We start from the raw sequence: 16,789 nt of genomic DNA, 5'->3' as shown, positions 1-16,789 counted from the left end.
GTTAAATTCAAAGTGGGAACTGTTGGCAATAGCCAGAAAATCTTTCTGTGTGACCATTTACAATCTCAGGAAGGTCTTGGGAGCATTCTGTGAGTGGGCTTACCTTAATGGAGATCCCCTAATGATAACACACTGTTCTGTAGAAAGAACAAAGAGACAACACTTTGCCTCTGAAGATCCATTATGGAATAAATTCATTAGGACCCTGATCAGACAGCAGAAACACGTTTCTGACAGTCACCATAACTTCTGGTTAAAATTAGTGTCTGCATGGTCTTCGGGAGTCAGACCTAAATATACTGTTAAGTGAATTGCTTAGCTTTCGACTCTGATCCTGACATCATCTGGTTTTAGATGAAAGGATAAGCAAGCCCCTCCAACAGCCAGATATGCAGACAGACCACCCTTGCCCCCCAGTGCTCTAAGGCAATAGCTGGTGTTCAGTTCTCTGCCTTGGCACACAGAAAATACTTATTCCTTAACACCCTCTGCCCCTGCCAGTGCATCCTCTCTTCTGCAAAAGAATAGTGTTTGGCCCCAAGCATAGATTGATGGAGGATCTCATGTCAAAGCAAATATACATCTGTGTACATTACGACTTTCTCCCCATAAATTCAGGTCTGCTTTATAGGTCAGTCATAACATGTTTATAATACAGGGGAACTAATATTCTTGAGAGAAAAAAAAACACTTTTCTTATTCGGTTTAGGTTCTTATACCCTACCCATCACGTGGGTACTGAGTCCTGAACAACATATGAACATCAGAGAAAGCACATGAAGGCCCCAATCCTGTATTTGATAGCACGGGGCAGACTGCTGTGCCTGCATGGAGCCCCACTGATTTCATAGGGCTCAGTGCCAACACAGCCGTGCACGTCATGAACTATCAGTTGCAGGACTGGGGCCTTGGGGAGTCAGAAGCATGTGACAAAATTATTATGTGCTCTGATTGACACTGAGAAGCTCCTTGCCAGTATTGGGGGTAAGTACGGGAAAAGGTGCAATCCACTATAAAGACACTAAACCAAAAACATGTTAAGACTGAGTTGTTGCATGTATCAACTTTACCAGGCCTGGCAATTTCTCAGCTGCCTTTTTAAACACTGATCAGAAGTTGCGATAAGAGGGTGCCAGGGGAGAATGAGAAGAGAATCATAAAAGGAAGAAAGCAACCCCAAAGACAATACACTACCCTGGAAATGGACATGAAGGAACCAGCCTAGTGACATGAGCTCACCATTACATCCAGATGTGACAGTACTTTACATCAGAGGCTCCATAATGCTAAGAGATCTCAGGAGAGCACAGGATGGAGAAGCAGCCTTGGCTCTGAAATCTCCTGAACTTTGGTCCATTTACACCATAGTCTTTAAGGATTTACACCTAATTCAGCAAGATGCTCAAAACATGTGCCTAACTTTAAGCAGGCGAGTCATCCTAGTGACTTCAATGGGACTGGTCACCTACTTACATCACTAAAACCTGCTTAAAGTTAGGCATGTAAGTAAGTACCTTGCTGAACCAGAGGCCTTAGTTTGGTGAATTACCTATTCTATTATCCTCACAAGCCTTTAAAAAAAGATCCATGTAACAGAGTTTGCAGAAGAAGGAAAAAAGTGTGAAATTACATGAGGTTCAATACTGTTGAGAGCCATTAGAGTTTAACCGGCTGGGATGGTAACCCTCAAAGTTTGATATAGCACCTAGGGTGACATCCAGGGCTACATTCTCCTTCTGTACCCATGGGAGTTCTCCCAGTCTCACTACACGTCAATACATGAGGAAAGTGCAGAGGCATGATTGTAAAGATATTTTTATAAAACCATAGCTTTTAAACCTTTCACTATTAATCATGGACCAAACCATAAAGCACTCCCTGTGTAGTCGTTAGATTCTATCATCTTAACACAGGCTATTAAATCAACCCTGGATTAGGAACAATAGACTAACAGTACTACAGTAGAAAGAATTTCTCTTTCTTTTTCAAATAAGCCAACCAACATCTCATTTTTAATTTTTCCCCTTTTTTTGAAAATCCACAAAGGTTCAACATTACCTTGTTGACTACTGGTCTGCCAAACCCCAGGTTTTAAATTAAAGTTGGCTTGAGCTAAAGTGCTCAAAAAAGCACTTGACACCACAAAATGACTAGTTATTTTTTTCCTTTTGTCATTTTATAATCTGAGTGGTTATAGTCAGAAAAGCAATTATGTAAAAACGTCCCCCTTTTGCCCAATATATCTGCTCCCTCTGGGGCTTTGAATCCTATCTTCTGATTTTAAAGTAGTAAAAGCTTGTTTTTGTCAACCAGCTCTGCAGAGTTAATGGAAGTGAAAGTGGAGTCTATTCTGCCTCAAATGTCACCAGCACGAAATATCAGCCAATTTCCAATTCTAGAATGAGACTCGGCACTTAACGTTTCAAATGTGCTGTACAAACATTAACAGCCCTCACATCATCACTGAGAGGGAATGAAACACCTGGCTCAATCTGAATATAGTAATTATACACTCTGTGCTAAATGGCTGAGCCTACTGCTTTTAAAATCTGTATGAATAAGATGTGCTTATTTACATTACTGGGGGCAAACTGATCACAAGGGTAACCTAGTGAACAAGCATGACACATACTTTTGCAAACAGTCACTGAGGAACTAAAGCTGGTCCCAATGGAGCTAAGTTCAATGATTATACCTGTGGGATTGGATGTGGCTTCTTAAAGGGGATACAGCCTTGCATGGTGTGGAGCTACAGCACAGTATGCAACCTAGTTGTGATTATCAGGGCTGATGAAATGCCAGTATGTTAATGCACTCGAGCGACCCCAGAAAGAGAATTCTTGGATTCTCTCTCTCTCTCTCTCTCTCTCTCTCTCTCACACACACACACACACACACACACACACACACACCCCTACCTCCAGAGCACTAACATCAAATGGGCTGGAGGCAACTGGCTGAGAACATTCTCACTTTCAGATATAAAGCTGTCACTGTACCTAACCTGTATTCCTGTAAGTAAACTTTTAGTCATGTTAGCTCAGCTTTTCACAGTGATTAGGCTTTGTTTAGGATTTCGCTCATTATCTGTGTAACATAAACATTGCTTTTATTTAAGTAACTGGAATTGGCAGGGTAGGTTATTATCAAGGGATGCTTATGGTCTGGGATGGGTGTGGGTTGCTCTTTGAGAAGGAAACTGGCTTTTGACCTTAAGGGAGGCAGAAGCAGGAATGCACAGGCAAGGGATTTGCAATGCCCTCCCTCAAACAATGCAGCTGCAAACCCATGGGTTCCCCCATAGCCTACAGACTTCCCAATCCTCCTACCAGCCTGCAAAGAAAATACTAAGTCTATGAGGAAATCCCTGTCTGATTGACTGAAGTGGAAAAATAGGGGAAAGAAGCCAAATCAGAGCTCCTGCACATGCTGATGAATAGCCTAACTGTCATTAATGGTAATGATAATGGCTACAACCCTATTACAGATCACCTTTTAGTACATGCTTTTAGGTTTCTAAGGCCTGGTCCACACTACGCAGTTAAATCGATTTTAACAGCGTTAAATCGATTTAACGCTGTACCCGTCCACATTACAATGCACTTTAAATCGATTTAAAGGGTTCTTAAAATCGATTTCTGTACTCCTCCCCAACAAGAGTAATGCTAAAATCGATATTAGCATGTCGATTTAGGGTTAGTGGGGCCGCAAATCGAAGTTATTGGCCTCCGGGCGGTATCCCACAGTGCACCACTGGCTGCTCTGGACAGGTAACTGAACTCTAATGCACTGGCCAGGTATACAGGAAAAGCCCCGCAAACTTTTGAATTGCATTTCCTGTTTGGCCAGCGTGGAGCTCTCATCAGCACAGGTGACCACACAGAGCTCATCAGCATAGGTAACAATGCAGTCTCCTGAGAATAGAAAAAGAGCACCAGCATGGACCGCACGAGAGGTACTGGATCTGATCGCTATATGGGGAGAGGATTCAGTGCTATCAGAACTGCGTTCCAAAAGACGAAATGAAAAAACATTTGAAAACATTTCCAATACCATGAGGGAGAGAGGCCACACCAGGGACTCAGTGCAGTGCAGAGTGAAAGTGAAGGAGCTCAGACAAGCCTACCAGAAAACCAAAGCAGCAAACGGCAGATCCAGATCAGGATGCCGCTTCTATGCTGAGCTGCATGCAATTTTAGGGGGCTGCGCCACCACTACACCCCCCCTGGTCCGTGGATTCTGAGGTGGGGGTTATAATCTCAACCATGGATGAGGATTCAGCGGAGGGGGAAGATGATGAGGAGGAAGAAGAGGAAGAGCTTGCAGAGAGCACACAGCACTCCATTCTCCCCAGCAGCCAGGAGCTTTTTGTGACCCAGACGGAATTACCTTCCCAGCCCTCCTAAGCCACTAGCCCAGACAGTGAAGCCATGGAAGTGACCTCTGGTGAGTGTACCTTTGTAAATATAAAACATAGTTTAAAAGCAAGTGTTTTTTAATGATTGATTTGCCATGAGGTTTGGCATGCATTAGCAGGCATTAAAGTTACTGGAACAGTTTGTTAACATGTCTGGGGATGGAGCGGAAATCCTCCAGGGACATCTCCATGAAGCGCTCCTGGAGGTACTCCAAAAGCCTTTGCAGAAGGTTTCTGGGCAAGGCAGCCTTGTTCCGTCCACCATGGTAGGACACTTTACCATGCCATGCATGTAGCAAGTAATTGGGTATCATTGCATGACAAAGCCTAGCTGCGTATGGTCCCGGTGATTGCAGGCATTCAAGAAACATCCGTTCTTTATCTCGCTCTGTTACCGTCAGCAGAGTGATATCGTTCATGGTAACCTGGCTGAAATTCAGGAATTTAATTAAGGGGACAGAGATGGCCATTCCTACTGGGCTGCTTGCCTATTGCTTAAAAGAAATCCTTCCTTGCAGGTAGCCAAGCGGGGGAAGGGAAGCGGGGTTAATGGCGCTGAGCTTTTTAGCGTTTGGCCTGCAGGAATCTTCCCAGCTACCAGCCACGCGGTGGGGGGGGGGTGGGGGGGAGGAGAAAGGGGGAGTGATTAGCAGTGATCTGCCATTATACCAGCCATGCGGTGGGGGGGAGGGGTAAAGCAATTCCAGTGTTAGGGTTAGGGTTTGGCATCTGCTGCTCCTTGTTAAAGAAGCAGCACAGGGAGAAGCTATATTCCTCTTTGTATGCCTTACCATGACCGCATGCAAGCTGAACTGTGATGCCCGGACCTGCGTCTGTGTTGATCTGTTACACCACAGCCGCAGGCACTCAATACTAAAAGAATCCAAATGCGACCTTGTAGTGAAATCACATGTGCTATGTAAGGTGAACAGTGTTGTTCACAGTGAAAGAGTATAACCATTGTTCTGTGAAATGTATCTTTTATAATCCTTCTATCACTATTTTCCCCTACTCATGCAGCTGCAAATTTTTCAAGCCTCCCTACTCCATCCCAAAAGCTAGCTCAGATAAGGCGGAGGAAGAAGAGGACACGAGATGAAATGTTCACAGAAATCATGGCAGTAACCCGCAATGAAAGAGCTCATCTGGGGGAGTGGAAGGAAGTGGTAGCAAAGTACAGGAAAGATGCCAGTGAACGTGAGGATAGGAGGGACCAACGTGAGGATAGGAGGGACCAACGTGAGGACAGGAGGGACGCTTGAGATGAGAGGTGGCGGCAGGAAGATCAGAGGTGTAGGCAGGAAGATCAGCGGTGGCGGGATGCGACGCTGGAGCTGCTGCGTGATCAAACTGACATCCTCCGACGTCTGGTGGATCTTCAGGAAGAGCAGCGGGGTCACAGAGTGCCGCTCCAGCCCATCTTTAACCACCCTCAGTACTCAACATGTTCCATATCTTCCACACCCAGACGTGTAAGAACGCGTGGGGGAAGGCTTTCTGCATCCGTCCACTCCACCCCCGTGGACAGTCCAACCAAAAGGCTGTCATTACATTGAAATGTCCTTAATGGCCTTTTTCTTCCCTTCTATCCTCCTCCCAAACCACACTCGGGATACCTTATTAATTCTCTGCCTCTTTTTATAATTAAATGCTTCTTAAACGATAGTAACTTTATTTCCATAGGCAAGCTGTAATCGAAGGGGGAGGGTGGGTTGCTTACAGGCAATGACTTTTAATAAAGAATACATGCTTTTTAAACGATAGTAACTTTATTTCCAGAAGCAAGCTGTAATCGAAGGGGGAGGGTGGGTTGCTTACAGGAGGAGTCAATAAAGGGAGGGAGGTTCATGAAGGGGAAACAAACACAGCAGTCACACCGTACCCTGGCCTGTGATGAAACTCGTTTTCAAGGCTTCTCTGATGCGCACCGCTTCCTGGTGAGCTCTTCTAATCGCCCTGGTGTCTGGCTGCGCGTAATCAGCGGCCAGGTGATTTGCCTCAGCCTCCCACCCCACCATAAAGGTCTCCCCCTTACTTTCACAGAGATTGTGGAGCACACAGCAAGCAGCAATAACAAAGGGGACACTGGTTTGGCTGAGGTCTGAGCGAGCGAGTAACATTCGCCAGCGGGCTTTTAAACGGTCAAATGCACATTCTACCACCATTCTGCACTTGCTCAGCCTGTAGTTGAACAGCTCCTGACCACTGTCCAGGCTGCCTGTGTATGGCTTCATGAGCCATGGCATCAAGGGGTAGGCTGGGTCACCCAGGATAACGACAGGCATTTCAACATCCCCAACTGTTATTTTCCGGTCCAGGAAGTAAGTCCCTTGCTGCAGCCGTTTAAACAGAGCAGTGCTTCTGAAGACGCGAGAGTCACGAACCCTTCCTGGCCATCCCACGTGGATGTTGGTGAAACGTCCCTTGTGATCCACCAGTGCTTGCAGCACCATTGAAAAGTAACCCTTGCAGTTTATGTACTGGGTGCCCTGGTGCTCCGGTGCCAAGATAGGGATATGGGTTCCATCTATCTCCCCCCGACAGTCAGGGAATCCCATTGCAGCAAAGCCATCCACTATGACCTGCACGTTTCCCAGAGTCACTACCTTTCGTAGCAGCAGCTTAATGATTGCTCTGGCTACTTGCAACACAGCAGCCCCCACAGTAGATTTTCCCACTCCAAATTGATTCCCGACTGACCGGTAGCTGTCTGGCATTGCAAGCTTCCAGAGGGTTATTGCCACTCGCTTCTCCACTGTGAGGGCTGCTCTCATCCTGGTATTATGGCGTTTCAGGACAGGGGAAAGCAAGTCACAAAGTTCAAAGAAAGTGCTCTTACGCATGCGAAAGTTCCGCAGCCACTGCGAATCGTCCCACACCTGCAAAACTATGCGGTCCCACCAGTCTGTGCTTGTTTCCCAGGCCCAAAATTGGCGTTCAGTGGGTAGAACCTCCCCCATTACCAGCAGGAGCTCCAATGCGCGGGGGCCCGCGGTTAGGGAGAAATCAATGTCCATGTCCTCATCACTCTCGTCGCTGCGCTGCCGTAGCTGCCTCCTCCTCTCCTGCGTTTGCAGTTCATGGTTCACCATAGACAGCACGAGAATGCGTGAGGTGTTTACAACGTCCACGATCGCGCTATTGAGCTGAGCAGGGTCCATGCTTGCTGTGCTATGGCGTTTGCTCAGTTCACCCAGTAAAAAAAGACACAAAATGGCTGTCTGCTGCTTTCAGGAAGGGAGGGGTGAGGCTGTACCCAGAACCACCCGCGACAATGATTTTTGCCCCATCAGGCACTGGGGTATTAACCCAGAATTCCAAGGGTCAGGGAAGACTGCGGGAACTATGGGATAGCTACAGGATAGCTACCCACAATGCAATGCTCCGGAAATCGATGGTAACATAGGACCATGGACGCACACCACCGAATTAATGTGCCTAGTGTGGATGCATAAAATCGACTTTATAATATCTGTTTTATAAAACCAGTTTAAGTTAATTTGAAATTATGCTGTAGTGTAGACGTACCCTAAAAGTTAATGTAGCATGTGAGTTCTTAACTAGTGACTGGCTGCAAGTTACTGGGCTCAATACAGGGTTACTGGCTAAAATGTAATGGCTGTGATATTCAGGAGTAGATGAGCTAATGGTCCCTTCTGGCCTTAAACACCACTAATCTATGAATTACATTTTAAGCACAAATTCTAAACCCAATCTAGCTGTTACGTGGACGTTTCTAAATCACTATCATGCATGTGCATTGTTGTCTCCAAGGAGTCCACTGATGGACATTAGTTAAGTTTCAATAATATTCACTAAGTTTCACAGGTTTTTCTGAAGATAAATGGATCTATTGTGAGTTTATGTTGGAGTACAGTAAAAAAAGCTAAGGAGTTTACTGTGAAAGAAGGAGGCAGTATAAGCAAAATAATCAATCTCAATTGCTCCAGAAATGCTACAGTTTGATCAGGGAACAAAAGAGATGCTCAGTACGTTCACCAAAAATATATCCCCAAAAGGGAGGACTTTTCGCTTATGATACGATGCAGAGCTGGTTGGAAAACAAAAGATATTTCCTCAATTTTCATCCAAATTTCAGAATTTTCCAACCAGTTTCAGTGAGACAGGAAATGCTTTTCTCTTAAGCCTGTTCTTCAACCATTCCTATGTGGCTTACGACTCACGCCAGTTAAGAGGTAGGCAAGACTATGTGTGTGCTCTATGATGTTCAAGCTAGACTTTTTTAAATGAACAAAATACCATTAACTGATGGAAAGATGGGGATATATTGCAAAATTTAAAAAATAAAAAGTCAACACTGGTGATAAGATGCCTGAGATCAAATTTAAATCTATTAGCTCTGCTTTTGTATCATCGAGCAGCTCTAACAAGAGTTTAAAAGGTACACTCCATCCTTCCATGTGCACAACTCACTTTCACACCGAGAAACCTAGCAGCATATTGCCCTGAAGTCTAGCCTAATAATGTGATTCTTTGGGTAAAAACTGTACTGTGCTTTTTCTGAATTACAGAAGAGAATCCATCACCGCTTCTTAGTCAAACCTGGACTAAAAATGCACGCACAGAGTGGTGTAAATGGTAGTGTTTCAGTATTTAGCAATGTTTGTTAAATATCTGATATTTCATGCCAGCAGCATACTTCTAGGCAAATGTTACTCTGCAGCAGATCACTGGTCCAAAAGATCTGAGGTGAAATCGTGGCCTCATTGAAACAATGTCACTAAATTTCAATGAGGTCAGGATTTCACCCATGGACTCAGGAAGTCTCTAGTAAAAGCAATTGTTACATGAACATTCTTCTCTCAGGCTCTTGTAAACGTAGCATGCTCCTCTGTGCTTATTTCATTTTATTTTGGCCATGCCCCTTTTGTGCTTTTTCACATATCAAAGCAAATGAAAGATCTTACGAGAAAAGATGTCTGATCTCCAGAGAAAACAAATGCTGCAAAAATTACCTGTAATACTAGATACCCTGGAAACATCTTGAGACTGAGTAGAGCGGTTTCGATTCTGCTGCCTGCGCCTGCTTGTGGCTGACCGAGTGGTCCGAACATGAACCTCACTCACTTTGAAAAAGGCCACCATGAAAGGCTGCTTGTCATAAGGGCCATTTCGACCTATCAGGCCTGCTGCTCTAGGGTTTACACTGAGACCTTCAAATGGAACAACAACAACAAAAGAAAGAAAAAAGGTATGTTAAAAAAATCACAGTCCTGAATAATTTTTGCTAGCAACACAGACACAGCTGCTCTCCCACAAGTAGCATTCCCTTTCCCCTTCTTTTTGGTTCTCTCTCCTCCTTTACCCCCTCTGCCATAGCCTGTTGTCTTCTTCATGACGTTCTTTAACTTGGACTCTGAGCTCTTCAGAGCAGGGACCTTCTGAATTCTTATAGCATCTCTAATGCTGTGTATAGGCATTGGTATATTACACATATATAATTAAATGCCTAAATCTGTTGTAAAATTAGTGATGACACTTCTGAGCCACCAAGAATAGAGACATTAAGGAGAAAACCCTGGGAAATTTTGAGGGGAAAAAGGTTGGATACCTTTCCCAAAAAGAGTTTAGAGTTGGGGCATAGTATCATATCAGTAGCTCCTACAGATAGGTGGAAACTAGCATTCAACATTTTTTTTGGCAAAAGATACCAGACAGTCTCTGATCTCTTGCTTGAGTTTTATGGAGGAACTCCAAATAGGATGAAGAAAATGGAAAGAAGTGGAAGGCAGACATGATTCCACACCACTCCATGTTGTCATTCCTTTCTTACATTCTCCTTCCCCATCTTCCATCCTTTTCTTCCACCTTCCCACCACCAACCTCCCTTCTTCCATCTTTCAAAGTTGCCATGGATTGTAAATGTTACTGTTTCTTCTGCAGCTCTCAGTCCCACAGTCCGCAAAGCCATTCCCACACGTGGAATCTGATTAATTGCATCTCATGGTTAGAGTACTACACTGGGAGACAAACTCATGAGTTCTATCCCTAGTTGTGCTACTGACACTCCATGTCATGCTAGACAAGCTACATCTGTGCATCAGTTTCTCCATCTGTAAACTGATGACTATAATACTTCCCTACCCCACAGCACTATTGCAAGGCTTAATTAGGACCTGTAATGTGGATCACAATCCTTAGTGCTTTTCATTCATGTTAGTGAAATTTCTGCAGCTGCTTCTTTCTGGAGGCAATGCTTTTATCAGCAACTGATAGATTGAAGGCAGTGGGTGAAACCCTGGCTTCACTGGAGTCAATGATAGATGTGCATTACCCTCTGATGTTTTTAAGGCCAGCTCAGTAGGAAGGATTCTGAGGTGGCAGAAACAACAATTACAGCAAATCTAACATCAGTTTTAAAGCCACTGCACATCTTAAAAGTGGACCTCTTTTTTTAAAAAGTTACACTGGAAAATGTTTACATCAGTTAGAAAAAAAAAACAAAAAACTTATTTGGCTGGATTTTCAGAGGTGCAGAGGTCAAAGGGAGCATTAGAAATGAAGAATATCTGCAAGCCAGGCCACTTATGTATGGGGAAAGTGGCATTCCTATGGGCTAACTATGCCAGGATCTACATATGTAATACATACAACAGAAAGAACTCAAAGTACTCGAAGTATTTTAGAGAGCCACATAGAAGACCATCAGACAGACAGTAAGTAGCCTTCAATCTGTGCACTTGAATGCATTGCCTAGTCTATCACATCACAGTTGTACGCTTAGATACATTACCCAGACCATCACATTAGGGCTGATGGCTATAAACAATTAACAAAGACAATCACCTGCCAGATGAATCAAGTAAGTTGGTCTGTAACCTACCATCCCTGGTCACCACACTCAGCTGGAGCCCCATGTTGTGCTGAGGGTTCATCACCCACATGTTACTGGTGGCAGTGATGTCAAACTCCAGCCAGCCTTCTTCTGAGGCCCACACTGCTCTGGTATCCAGCAAAAAAAGATCAGAATCTCTGCAAAAGAGAACGGAAACATGAGGGGGGTTCCAGATTTCCCCACGTGCTTCCACTATCACAGTAGTGGGAAGGATCGAAATTAAAATATTGCTCATTTGTTACTATAATTTCATCATGAAAAGGCATGTGCTTCTGCACATAAAGTTCAAAATGTTACAAAAATGTAGCTGTTTTCTAGGCTTGTGGAACCCATACCAGTTACAGAAATGCTAATACTTAGGATTGTGTGTTAGTAACTGGATTTTAAGCCTTACCCCAGTGAGGCCTGGATGTAAATAGAGTCTAGCAAGGCTGCCCAGAGGATTCAGGGGGCCCGGGGCAAAGCAATTTCAGGGGCCCCTTCCATTAAAAAAAGTTGCAATACTATAGAATACTATATTTTCATGGGGGCCCCTAAGGGCCTGGGGCAAATTGCCTCCCCCCCCCCACCCAGCCCCGGAGTCCAGATTGTACAGTGGCCAAAAGTTATTACCATGTCTATCTGTTTTCTAATATTTATCCCAATTTATGTAAAGGGCTACAGTTCTTATGTGTGATGAGCCAATATTGCAACAGTAATTTGGATCTCTGACACCAATCCTATCACTATTTCTTTTGCAAAAACACATTACAATTAATAAGAGCATAAAGAAAGTGAGAGAACAGGTTACCTGTCCTGCTTCTCCCATCAAAGATTAATTACGGAAAAAGTTTTGTTTGAGTTACATTTTATTTTTGGCCAAATGCTATGTCATATTGCCCAGTAGTTTGGTTTACATGAGATCACACATGGAAAACCAGGCACGTCAGTATACTGGGTTTCTTAGTGCAGCTACTTTTTATAGTGGAAAGGCTTTGCTCCTCCCTCTGCTAGTAACCACACTCTGGGTTGACTCTGCAGCCTTTCCACAGGGGAAATTCTGTGACCTTCACTTCCAGTAGTAGCAAGTGGTGGGGCTGGTTAGCTGCTGTATGCTTTGGAAAAACTCTGTGGTTGCAAGATTTGGGCTTCACCAGGCATGCTGTGTACCCTGGAGCACAACGATTGTAGAGGGATTAACTGCTGCATCAGCCCAGAATCTTAATAAATCTTCCAGATTGGTCCCTGGCACCCTCTGAAGTGGGCTACACAGGTGCAAGTCAGTCCTCTTAGTCCCTGCGCTGTGTCTCTCCTCTGAATTTCCCTCTTCAATCTGCTTCCTGTAAACCATCTCTGCCCTCCTCCACCCTAACATGCTTCAGCCTGCCTTCCTCTCACCCCCAAACCCTAAATAAAAGACACATTACTTCCACCCAAAACAAATGTGTTTGGTCACAAAACTATTCGGAAACATGTACAGAGCAAACCTACACTTTCACAAACACTCATAAAACATCAAATTAACAAGGAGCATGGACAGATCACACTGAAATTCAGGGCCTGATTTGCCACTATCTTGCATTTTAGGAAACCTTTTACATATGTGTGGAGTGAGTGAAAAGTGGTGTAAAATGCGACCAAATCAAAATTCTCCATTTTACACAATATTAGCTTTTTATACCCACTTTGCACAGGTATGAATGGTCACATAAGACGAGAAAAACACTAGAAAAATCAGGCTGTTCAATTCAACTAATTGTTCATAAATAGGTTTACAGATTATTCAATAGGCCTGAGTTAATTTTTTTTAACTGTCAAAAAAAAAAATTTCCTCTAAAAATTCTCACCATTTTCCAGCCAGCACTACTATTCCACTAGCTCTTCTTCTTGGTACAGGTTTATGAAGTCAACTATTGAAGTATTATTCCACAGATGTTATAGGTGACACTAGTAGAAGCACCTATAATTAAGGTCGCCTGACACTTACCACTATAAGGCCTGTTTTCAGCTATTGTAACTTTATCAAAATAACTACTTGTGCTGACATTTTAATTTTCAAGAAAAAAAATGCTTTAGCTGTTTCCAGGAACAAAATTAGGAGAAAATGTTTTCCTCATGTTAAAAAATGTTTCCAGTCATTTCACAAAGAAGTCCTAATACTTCATGCTTTGGAGCAGGGATTTGAAATTTGGCAGAGGCCTGCTCTAAGTAGGGATGTGCCTTTTGCTCTCCCTGTGAAAATTTACCAAAATTTGTCCATGCTCAGTAAAGACTCAGGCCTGGTCTACACTACGCGTTTAAACCGATTTTAGCAGCGTTAAACCGATTTAACGCTGTACCCGTCCACACTACGAGGCTCTTTATATCGATATAAAGGGCTCTTTAAATCGGTTTCTGTACTCCTCTCCGACGAGAGGAGTAGCGCTGAAATCGGTATTACCATATCGGATTAGGGTTAGTGTGGCTGCAAATCGACGGTATTGGCCACAGTGCACCACTGTTACCGCTCTGGACAGCAATCTGAACTCGGAGGCAGTGGCCAGGTAAACAGGAAAAGCCCCGCGAACTTTTGAATTTCATTTCCTGTTTGACCAGCATGGAGCTCTGATCAGCACGGGTGGCGATGTAGTCCTAAATTCAAAAAGAGCTCCAGCATGGACCGTACGGGAGATACTGGATCTGATCGCTGTATGGGGAGACAAATCTGTTCTATCAGAGCTCCGTTACAGAAGATGAAATGCCAAAGCGTTTGAAAAAAATCTCCAGGCTACACAGTGCTGCGTGGCAAGCATAATGGAAAGCCAAAGAATCAAATGGACGGTCATGGAGGGAGGGAGGGGAGACTGAGGACTCCAGCTATCCCACAGTCCACAGCAGTCTCTGAAAAGTATTTGCATACTTGGCTGAGCTCCCAATGCCTGTAGGTTCAAACACATTGTCCGGCGTGGTTCAGAGTATAGCTCGTCAATGTACCCCCTCCCCCTCGACGTGAAAGAAAAGGGAAAAAAATCGTTTGCCTTTTTTTAATGTTACCCTATGTCACCCTATGTCTACTGAATGCTGCTGGTAGACACGATGCTGCGGCAGTAAAGAGCAGTATTTACTCCTCTGCAGTGGCAGACGGTACAATATGCTTGATAGCTGCTGAATACCCCTGGCTGGCCTCAGGTGAGGCCGGCCGGGGGTGGGGGGGCGGGGAGACTGGGTAAAAATAGGAATGATTCCTGGTCATTCCCAGTAGTTGGTACAGAACGGCTGGTAACCATTTTCATCATAGCAACTGGGGGCTGAGCTTCAATCAGCCCCCTCACTTTCATGTGTAAAGAAAAGATTCTGTACTGCCTGGACTATCATAGCAGCGGGATGCTGGGCTCCTCTCCCCCACACCGCTTAATGTCCTGCCTGGACTATCATAGCAGCTGGAGGCTGCCTCCCCCTCATTTTATCTCACTAACAAGTCACTGTTTCTTATTCCTGCATTCTTTATAACTTCATGACATAAATGGGGGGGACACTGCCATGGTAGCCCAGGAAGGTTGGGGAGGAGGGAAGCAACGGGTGGGGTTGTTGCAGGGGCAACCCCCGTGAATGGCATGCAGCTCATCATTTCTGCGGGATCTGACACGGAGCAGCTGTGCTCTCTGGTTCTCTGATACACTGGTTCTCTAGTACACTTGCCCCATATTCTAGGCAGGACTGACTATTTTTAGATACCATAAAGGAGGGATTGACTCGGGGAGTTATTCCCATTTTTGCCTTTGTGCCCCCAGCTGACCTCAGCCAGGGGCACTCATGATAGCAGCAGACGGTACAGACGACAGATAACCATCATCTCATTGCCAATTTACAATGGCAGCAGACGGTACAGAACGACTGATAACCGTCTCTGCTATCATGCAAAAGCAAATGAATGCTGTGTAGCGCTGCAGTATCGCCTCTGGCAGCAGCATCCAGTACACATACGGTGACAGTAAAAAAAAGCTGAACAGTCTCCATGGTTGCCATGCTATGGTGTCTGCCAGGGCAATCCAGGGGAAAAGGGCACGAAATGATTGTCTGCCGTTGCTTTCCCGGAGGAAGGAATGACTGACGACATTTACCCAGAACCACCCGTGACAATGATTTTTGCCCCATCAGGCACTGGGATCTTAACCCAGAATTCCAAGGGGCGGGGGAGACTGCGGGAACTATGGGATAGCTACGGAATAGCTACCCACAGTGCAACGCTCCGGAAATCGACGCTAGCCTCGGACCATGGACGCACACCACCGAATTAATGTGCTTAGTGTGGCCGCATGCACTCGACTTTATACAATCTGTTTTACAAAACTGGTTTATGTAAAATCGGAATAATCCCGTAGTGTAGACGTACCCTCAGAGTTTAGCAGCTAAATTCTCTGAAGATTCCATCTGCACCAAGGATGCTTCATCCCCACATAACACCTACATGGCAATCTGACTGTTTGTATGCCACCCCCACAGAGCAACAGAGCATGCACCGTCATATGGCTACATGGCAGAGCAGAACTTTCCCTGCAATTTCTCCTCCTGTCAGTTGAAGGCCACTGTGGATCCATGTCCCAAAACTACAAGCAGCCCCTCCTGTGCTTTCAGGCTTCCCTGCTGGTATCCAGGCAGCATGGAGAAGAAAGCCTAACTGAAATGCAGAAGGATGAGGAGTGAGACAGACTGAGAAAGGGACAAGCTGGAGTGGTCAGGCTTGGGGAGGATGGGAACAGAAACGGGTCTGTAACCACTACAGCACACTACCCTTGAGAAACCAGTATTAAGCCCAGGATTCCCAAGTCTCAACATTCCTCTGCTGTCTGAAAATACCTGTGAAACCCACTGGCAAAATGTGCATCAGTCTCATCCTCCTCCTGTGATTACAGACCCCCACAGAGAATAATGACCTACTACCACCACCAATTATTCTGTTAGCTCAGATGGCAGAGGGAGGTCTATGTTGCAAATCTAAAGGTTCTAACCCTGCTGATAGCTAGTGGGGCAAATATGGTTCTCCATGAGTAATTTTCTACATTTTTGCAAAAACAAACTGAAAAATGTCACCAATGCTCAGATCGTACAATCAAGCACTTGAAACTAAATAAATGCCAAAAATAAGGTTGCCTGTGCAGCCTTAATTTTGTCCCCATCTGTGTATGCATGATTGCTCAGAAATTAATCAGGGTTGTGCAGCAAACGAGGCCGCTGCCCATAAGCTCCTTGCTTCACTTACAGAAGAAGTTGGAAGGTGTGTAGTGAATGAGGCAGGGGATGACAGGAAGAGAAAGGAAGGTCTGATAGTTAAGGCAGCTGAAAGCTGCCCTGAGGAACAGGATTCTATCCCTGCCTCTGCCCAGTGGCGGCTCTAGGTATTTTGCCGCCCCAAGCATGGCAGGCAGGCTGCCTTCGGCGGCTTGCCTGCGGGAGGTCCCCGGTCCCGTGGATTTGGCGGCACGCCTGCGGGAGGTCCGCTGAAGCTGCGGGACCAGCAGACTCTCCGCAGGCATGTCGCCGAAGGCAACCTGCCTGCC

General features: G+C 45.0%; 1 protein-coding gene across 1 annotated transcript in view; it reads right to left on the bottom strand.

Annotated features, from left to right (window-relative positions):
- BMP6 (bone morphogenetic protein 6) overlaps positions 1-16,789 on the bottom strand; it is a 173,928-nt gene that overhangs the window by 9,034 nt on the left and 148,105 nt on the right. The window contains exons 3-4 of the mRNA XM_030552371.1: positions 11,262-11,410; positions 9,394-9,591 (exon numbers count right to left, since the gene is read on the bottom strand). Of these exons, the coding sequence (XP_030408231.1) occupies positions 9,394-9,591; positions 11,262-11,410 (347 nt within the window). The remainder of the gene's footprint in view (positions 1-9,393; positions 9,592-11,261; positions 11,411-16,789) is intronic.

This window comes from Gopherus evgoodei, chromosome 2 (assembly GCF_007399415.2).
Source record: "Gopherus evgoodei ecotype Sinaloan lineage chromosome 2, rGopEvg1_v1.p, whole genome shotgun sequence".
NCBI classification, from domain to species: Eukaryota; Metazoa; Chordata; order Testudines; family Testudinidae; genus Gopherus; species Gopherus evgoodei.
Note: the sequence above shows the minus strand (reverse complement) of the source record. Positions and strands in the feature narration are given on the sequence as shown.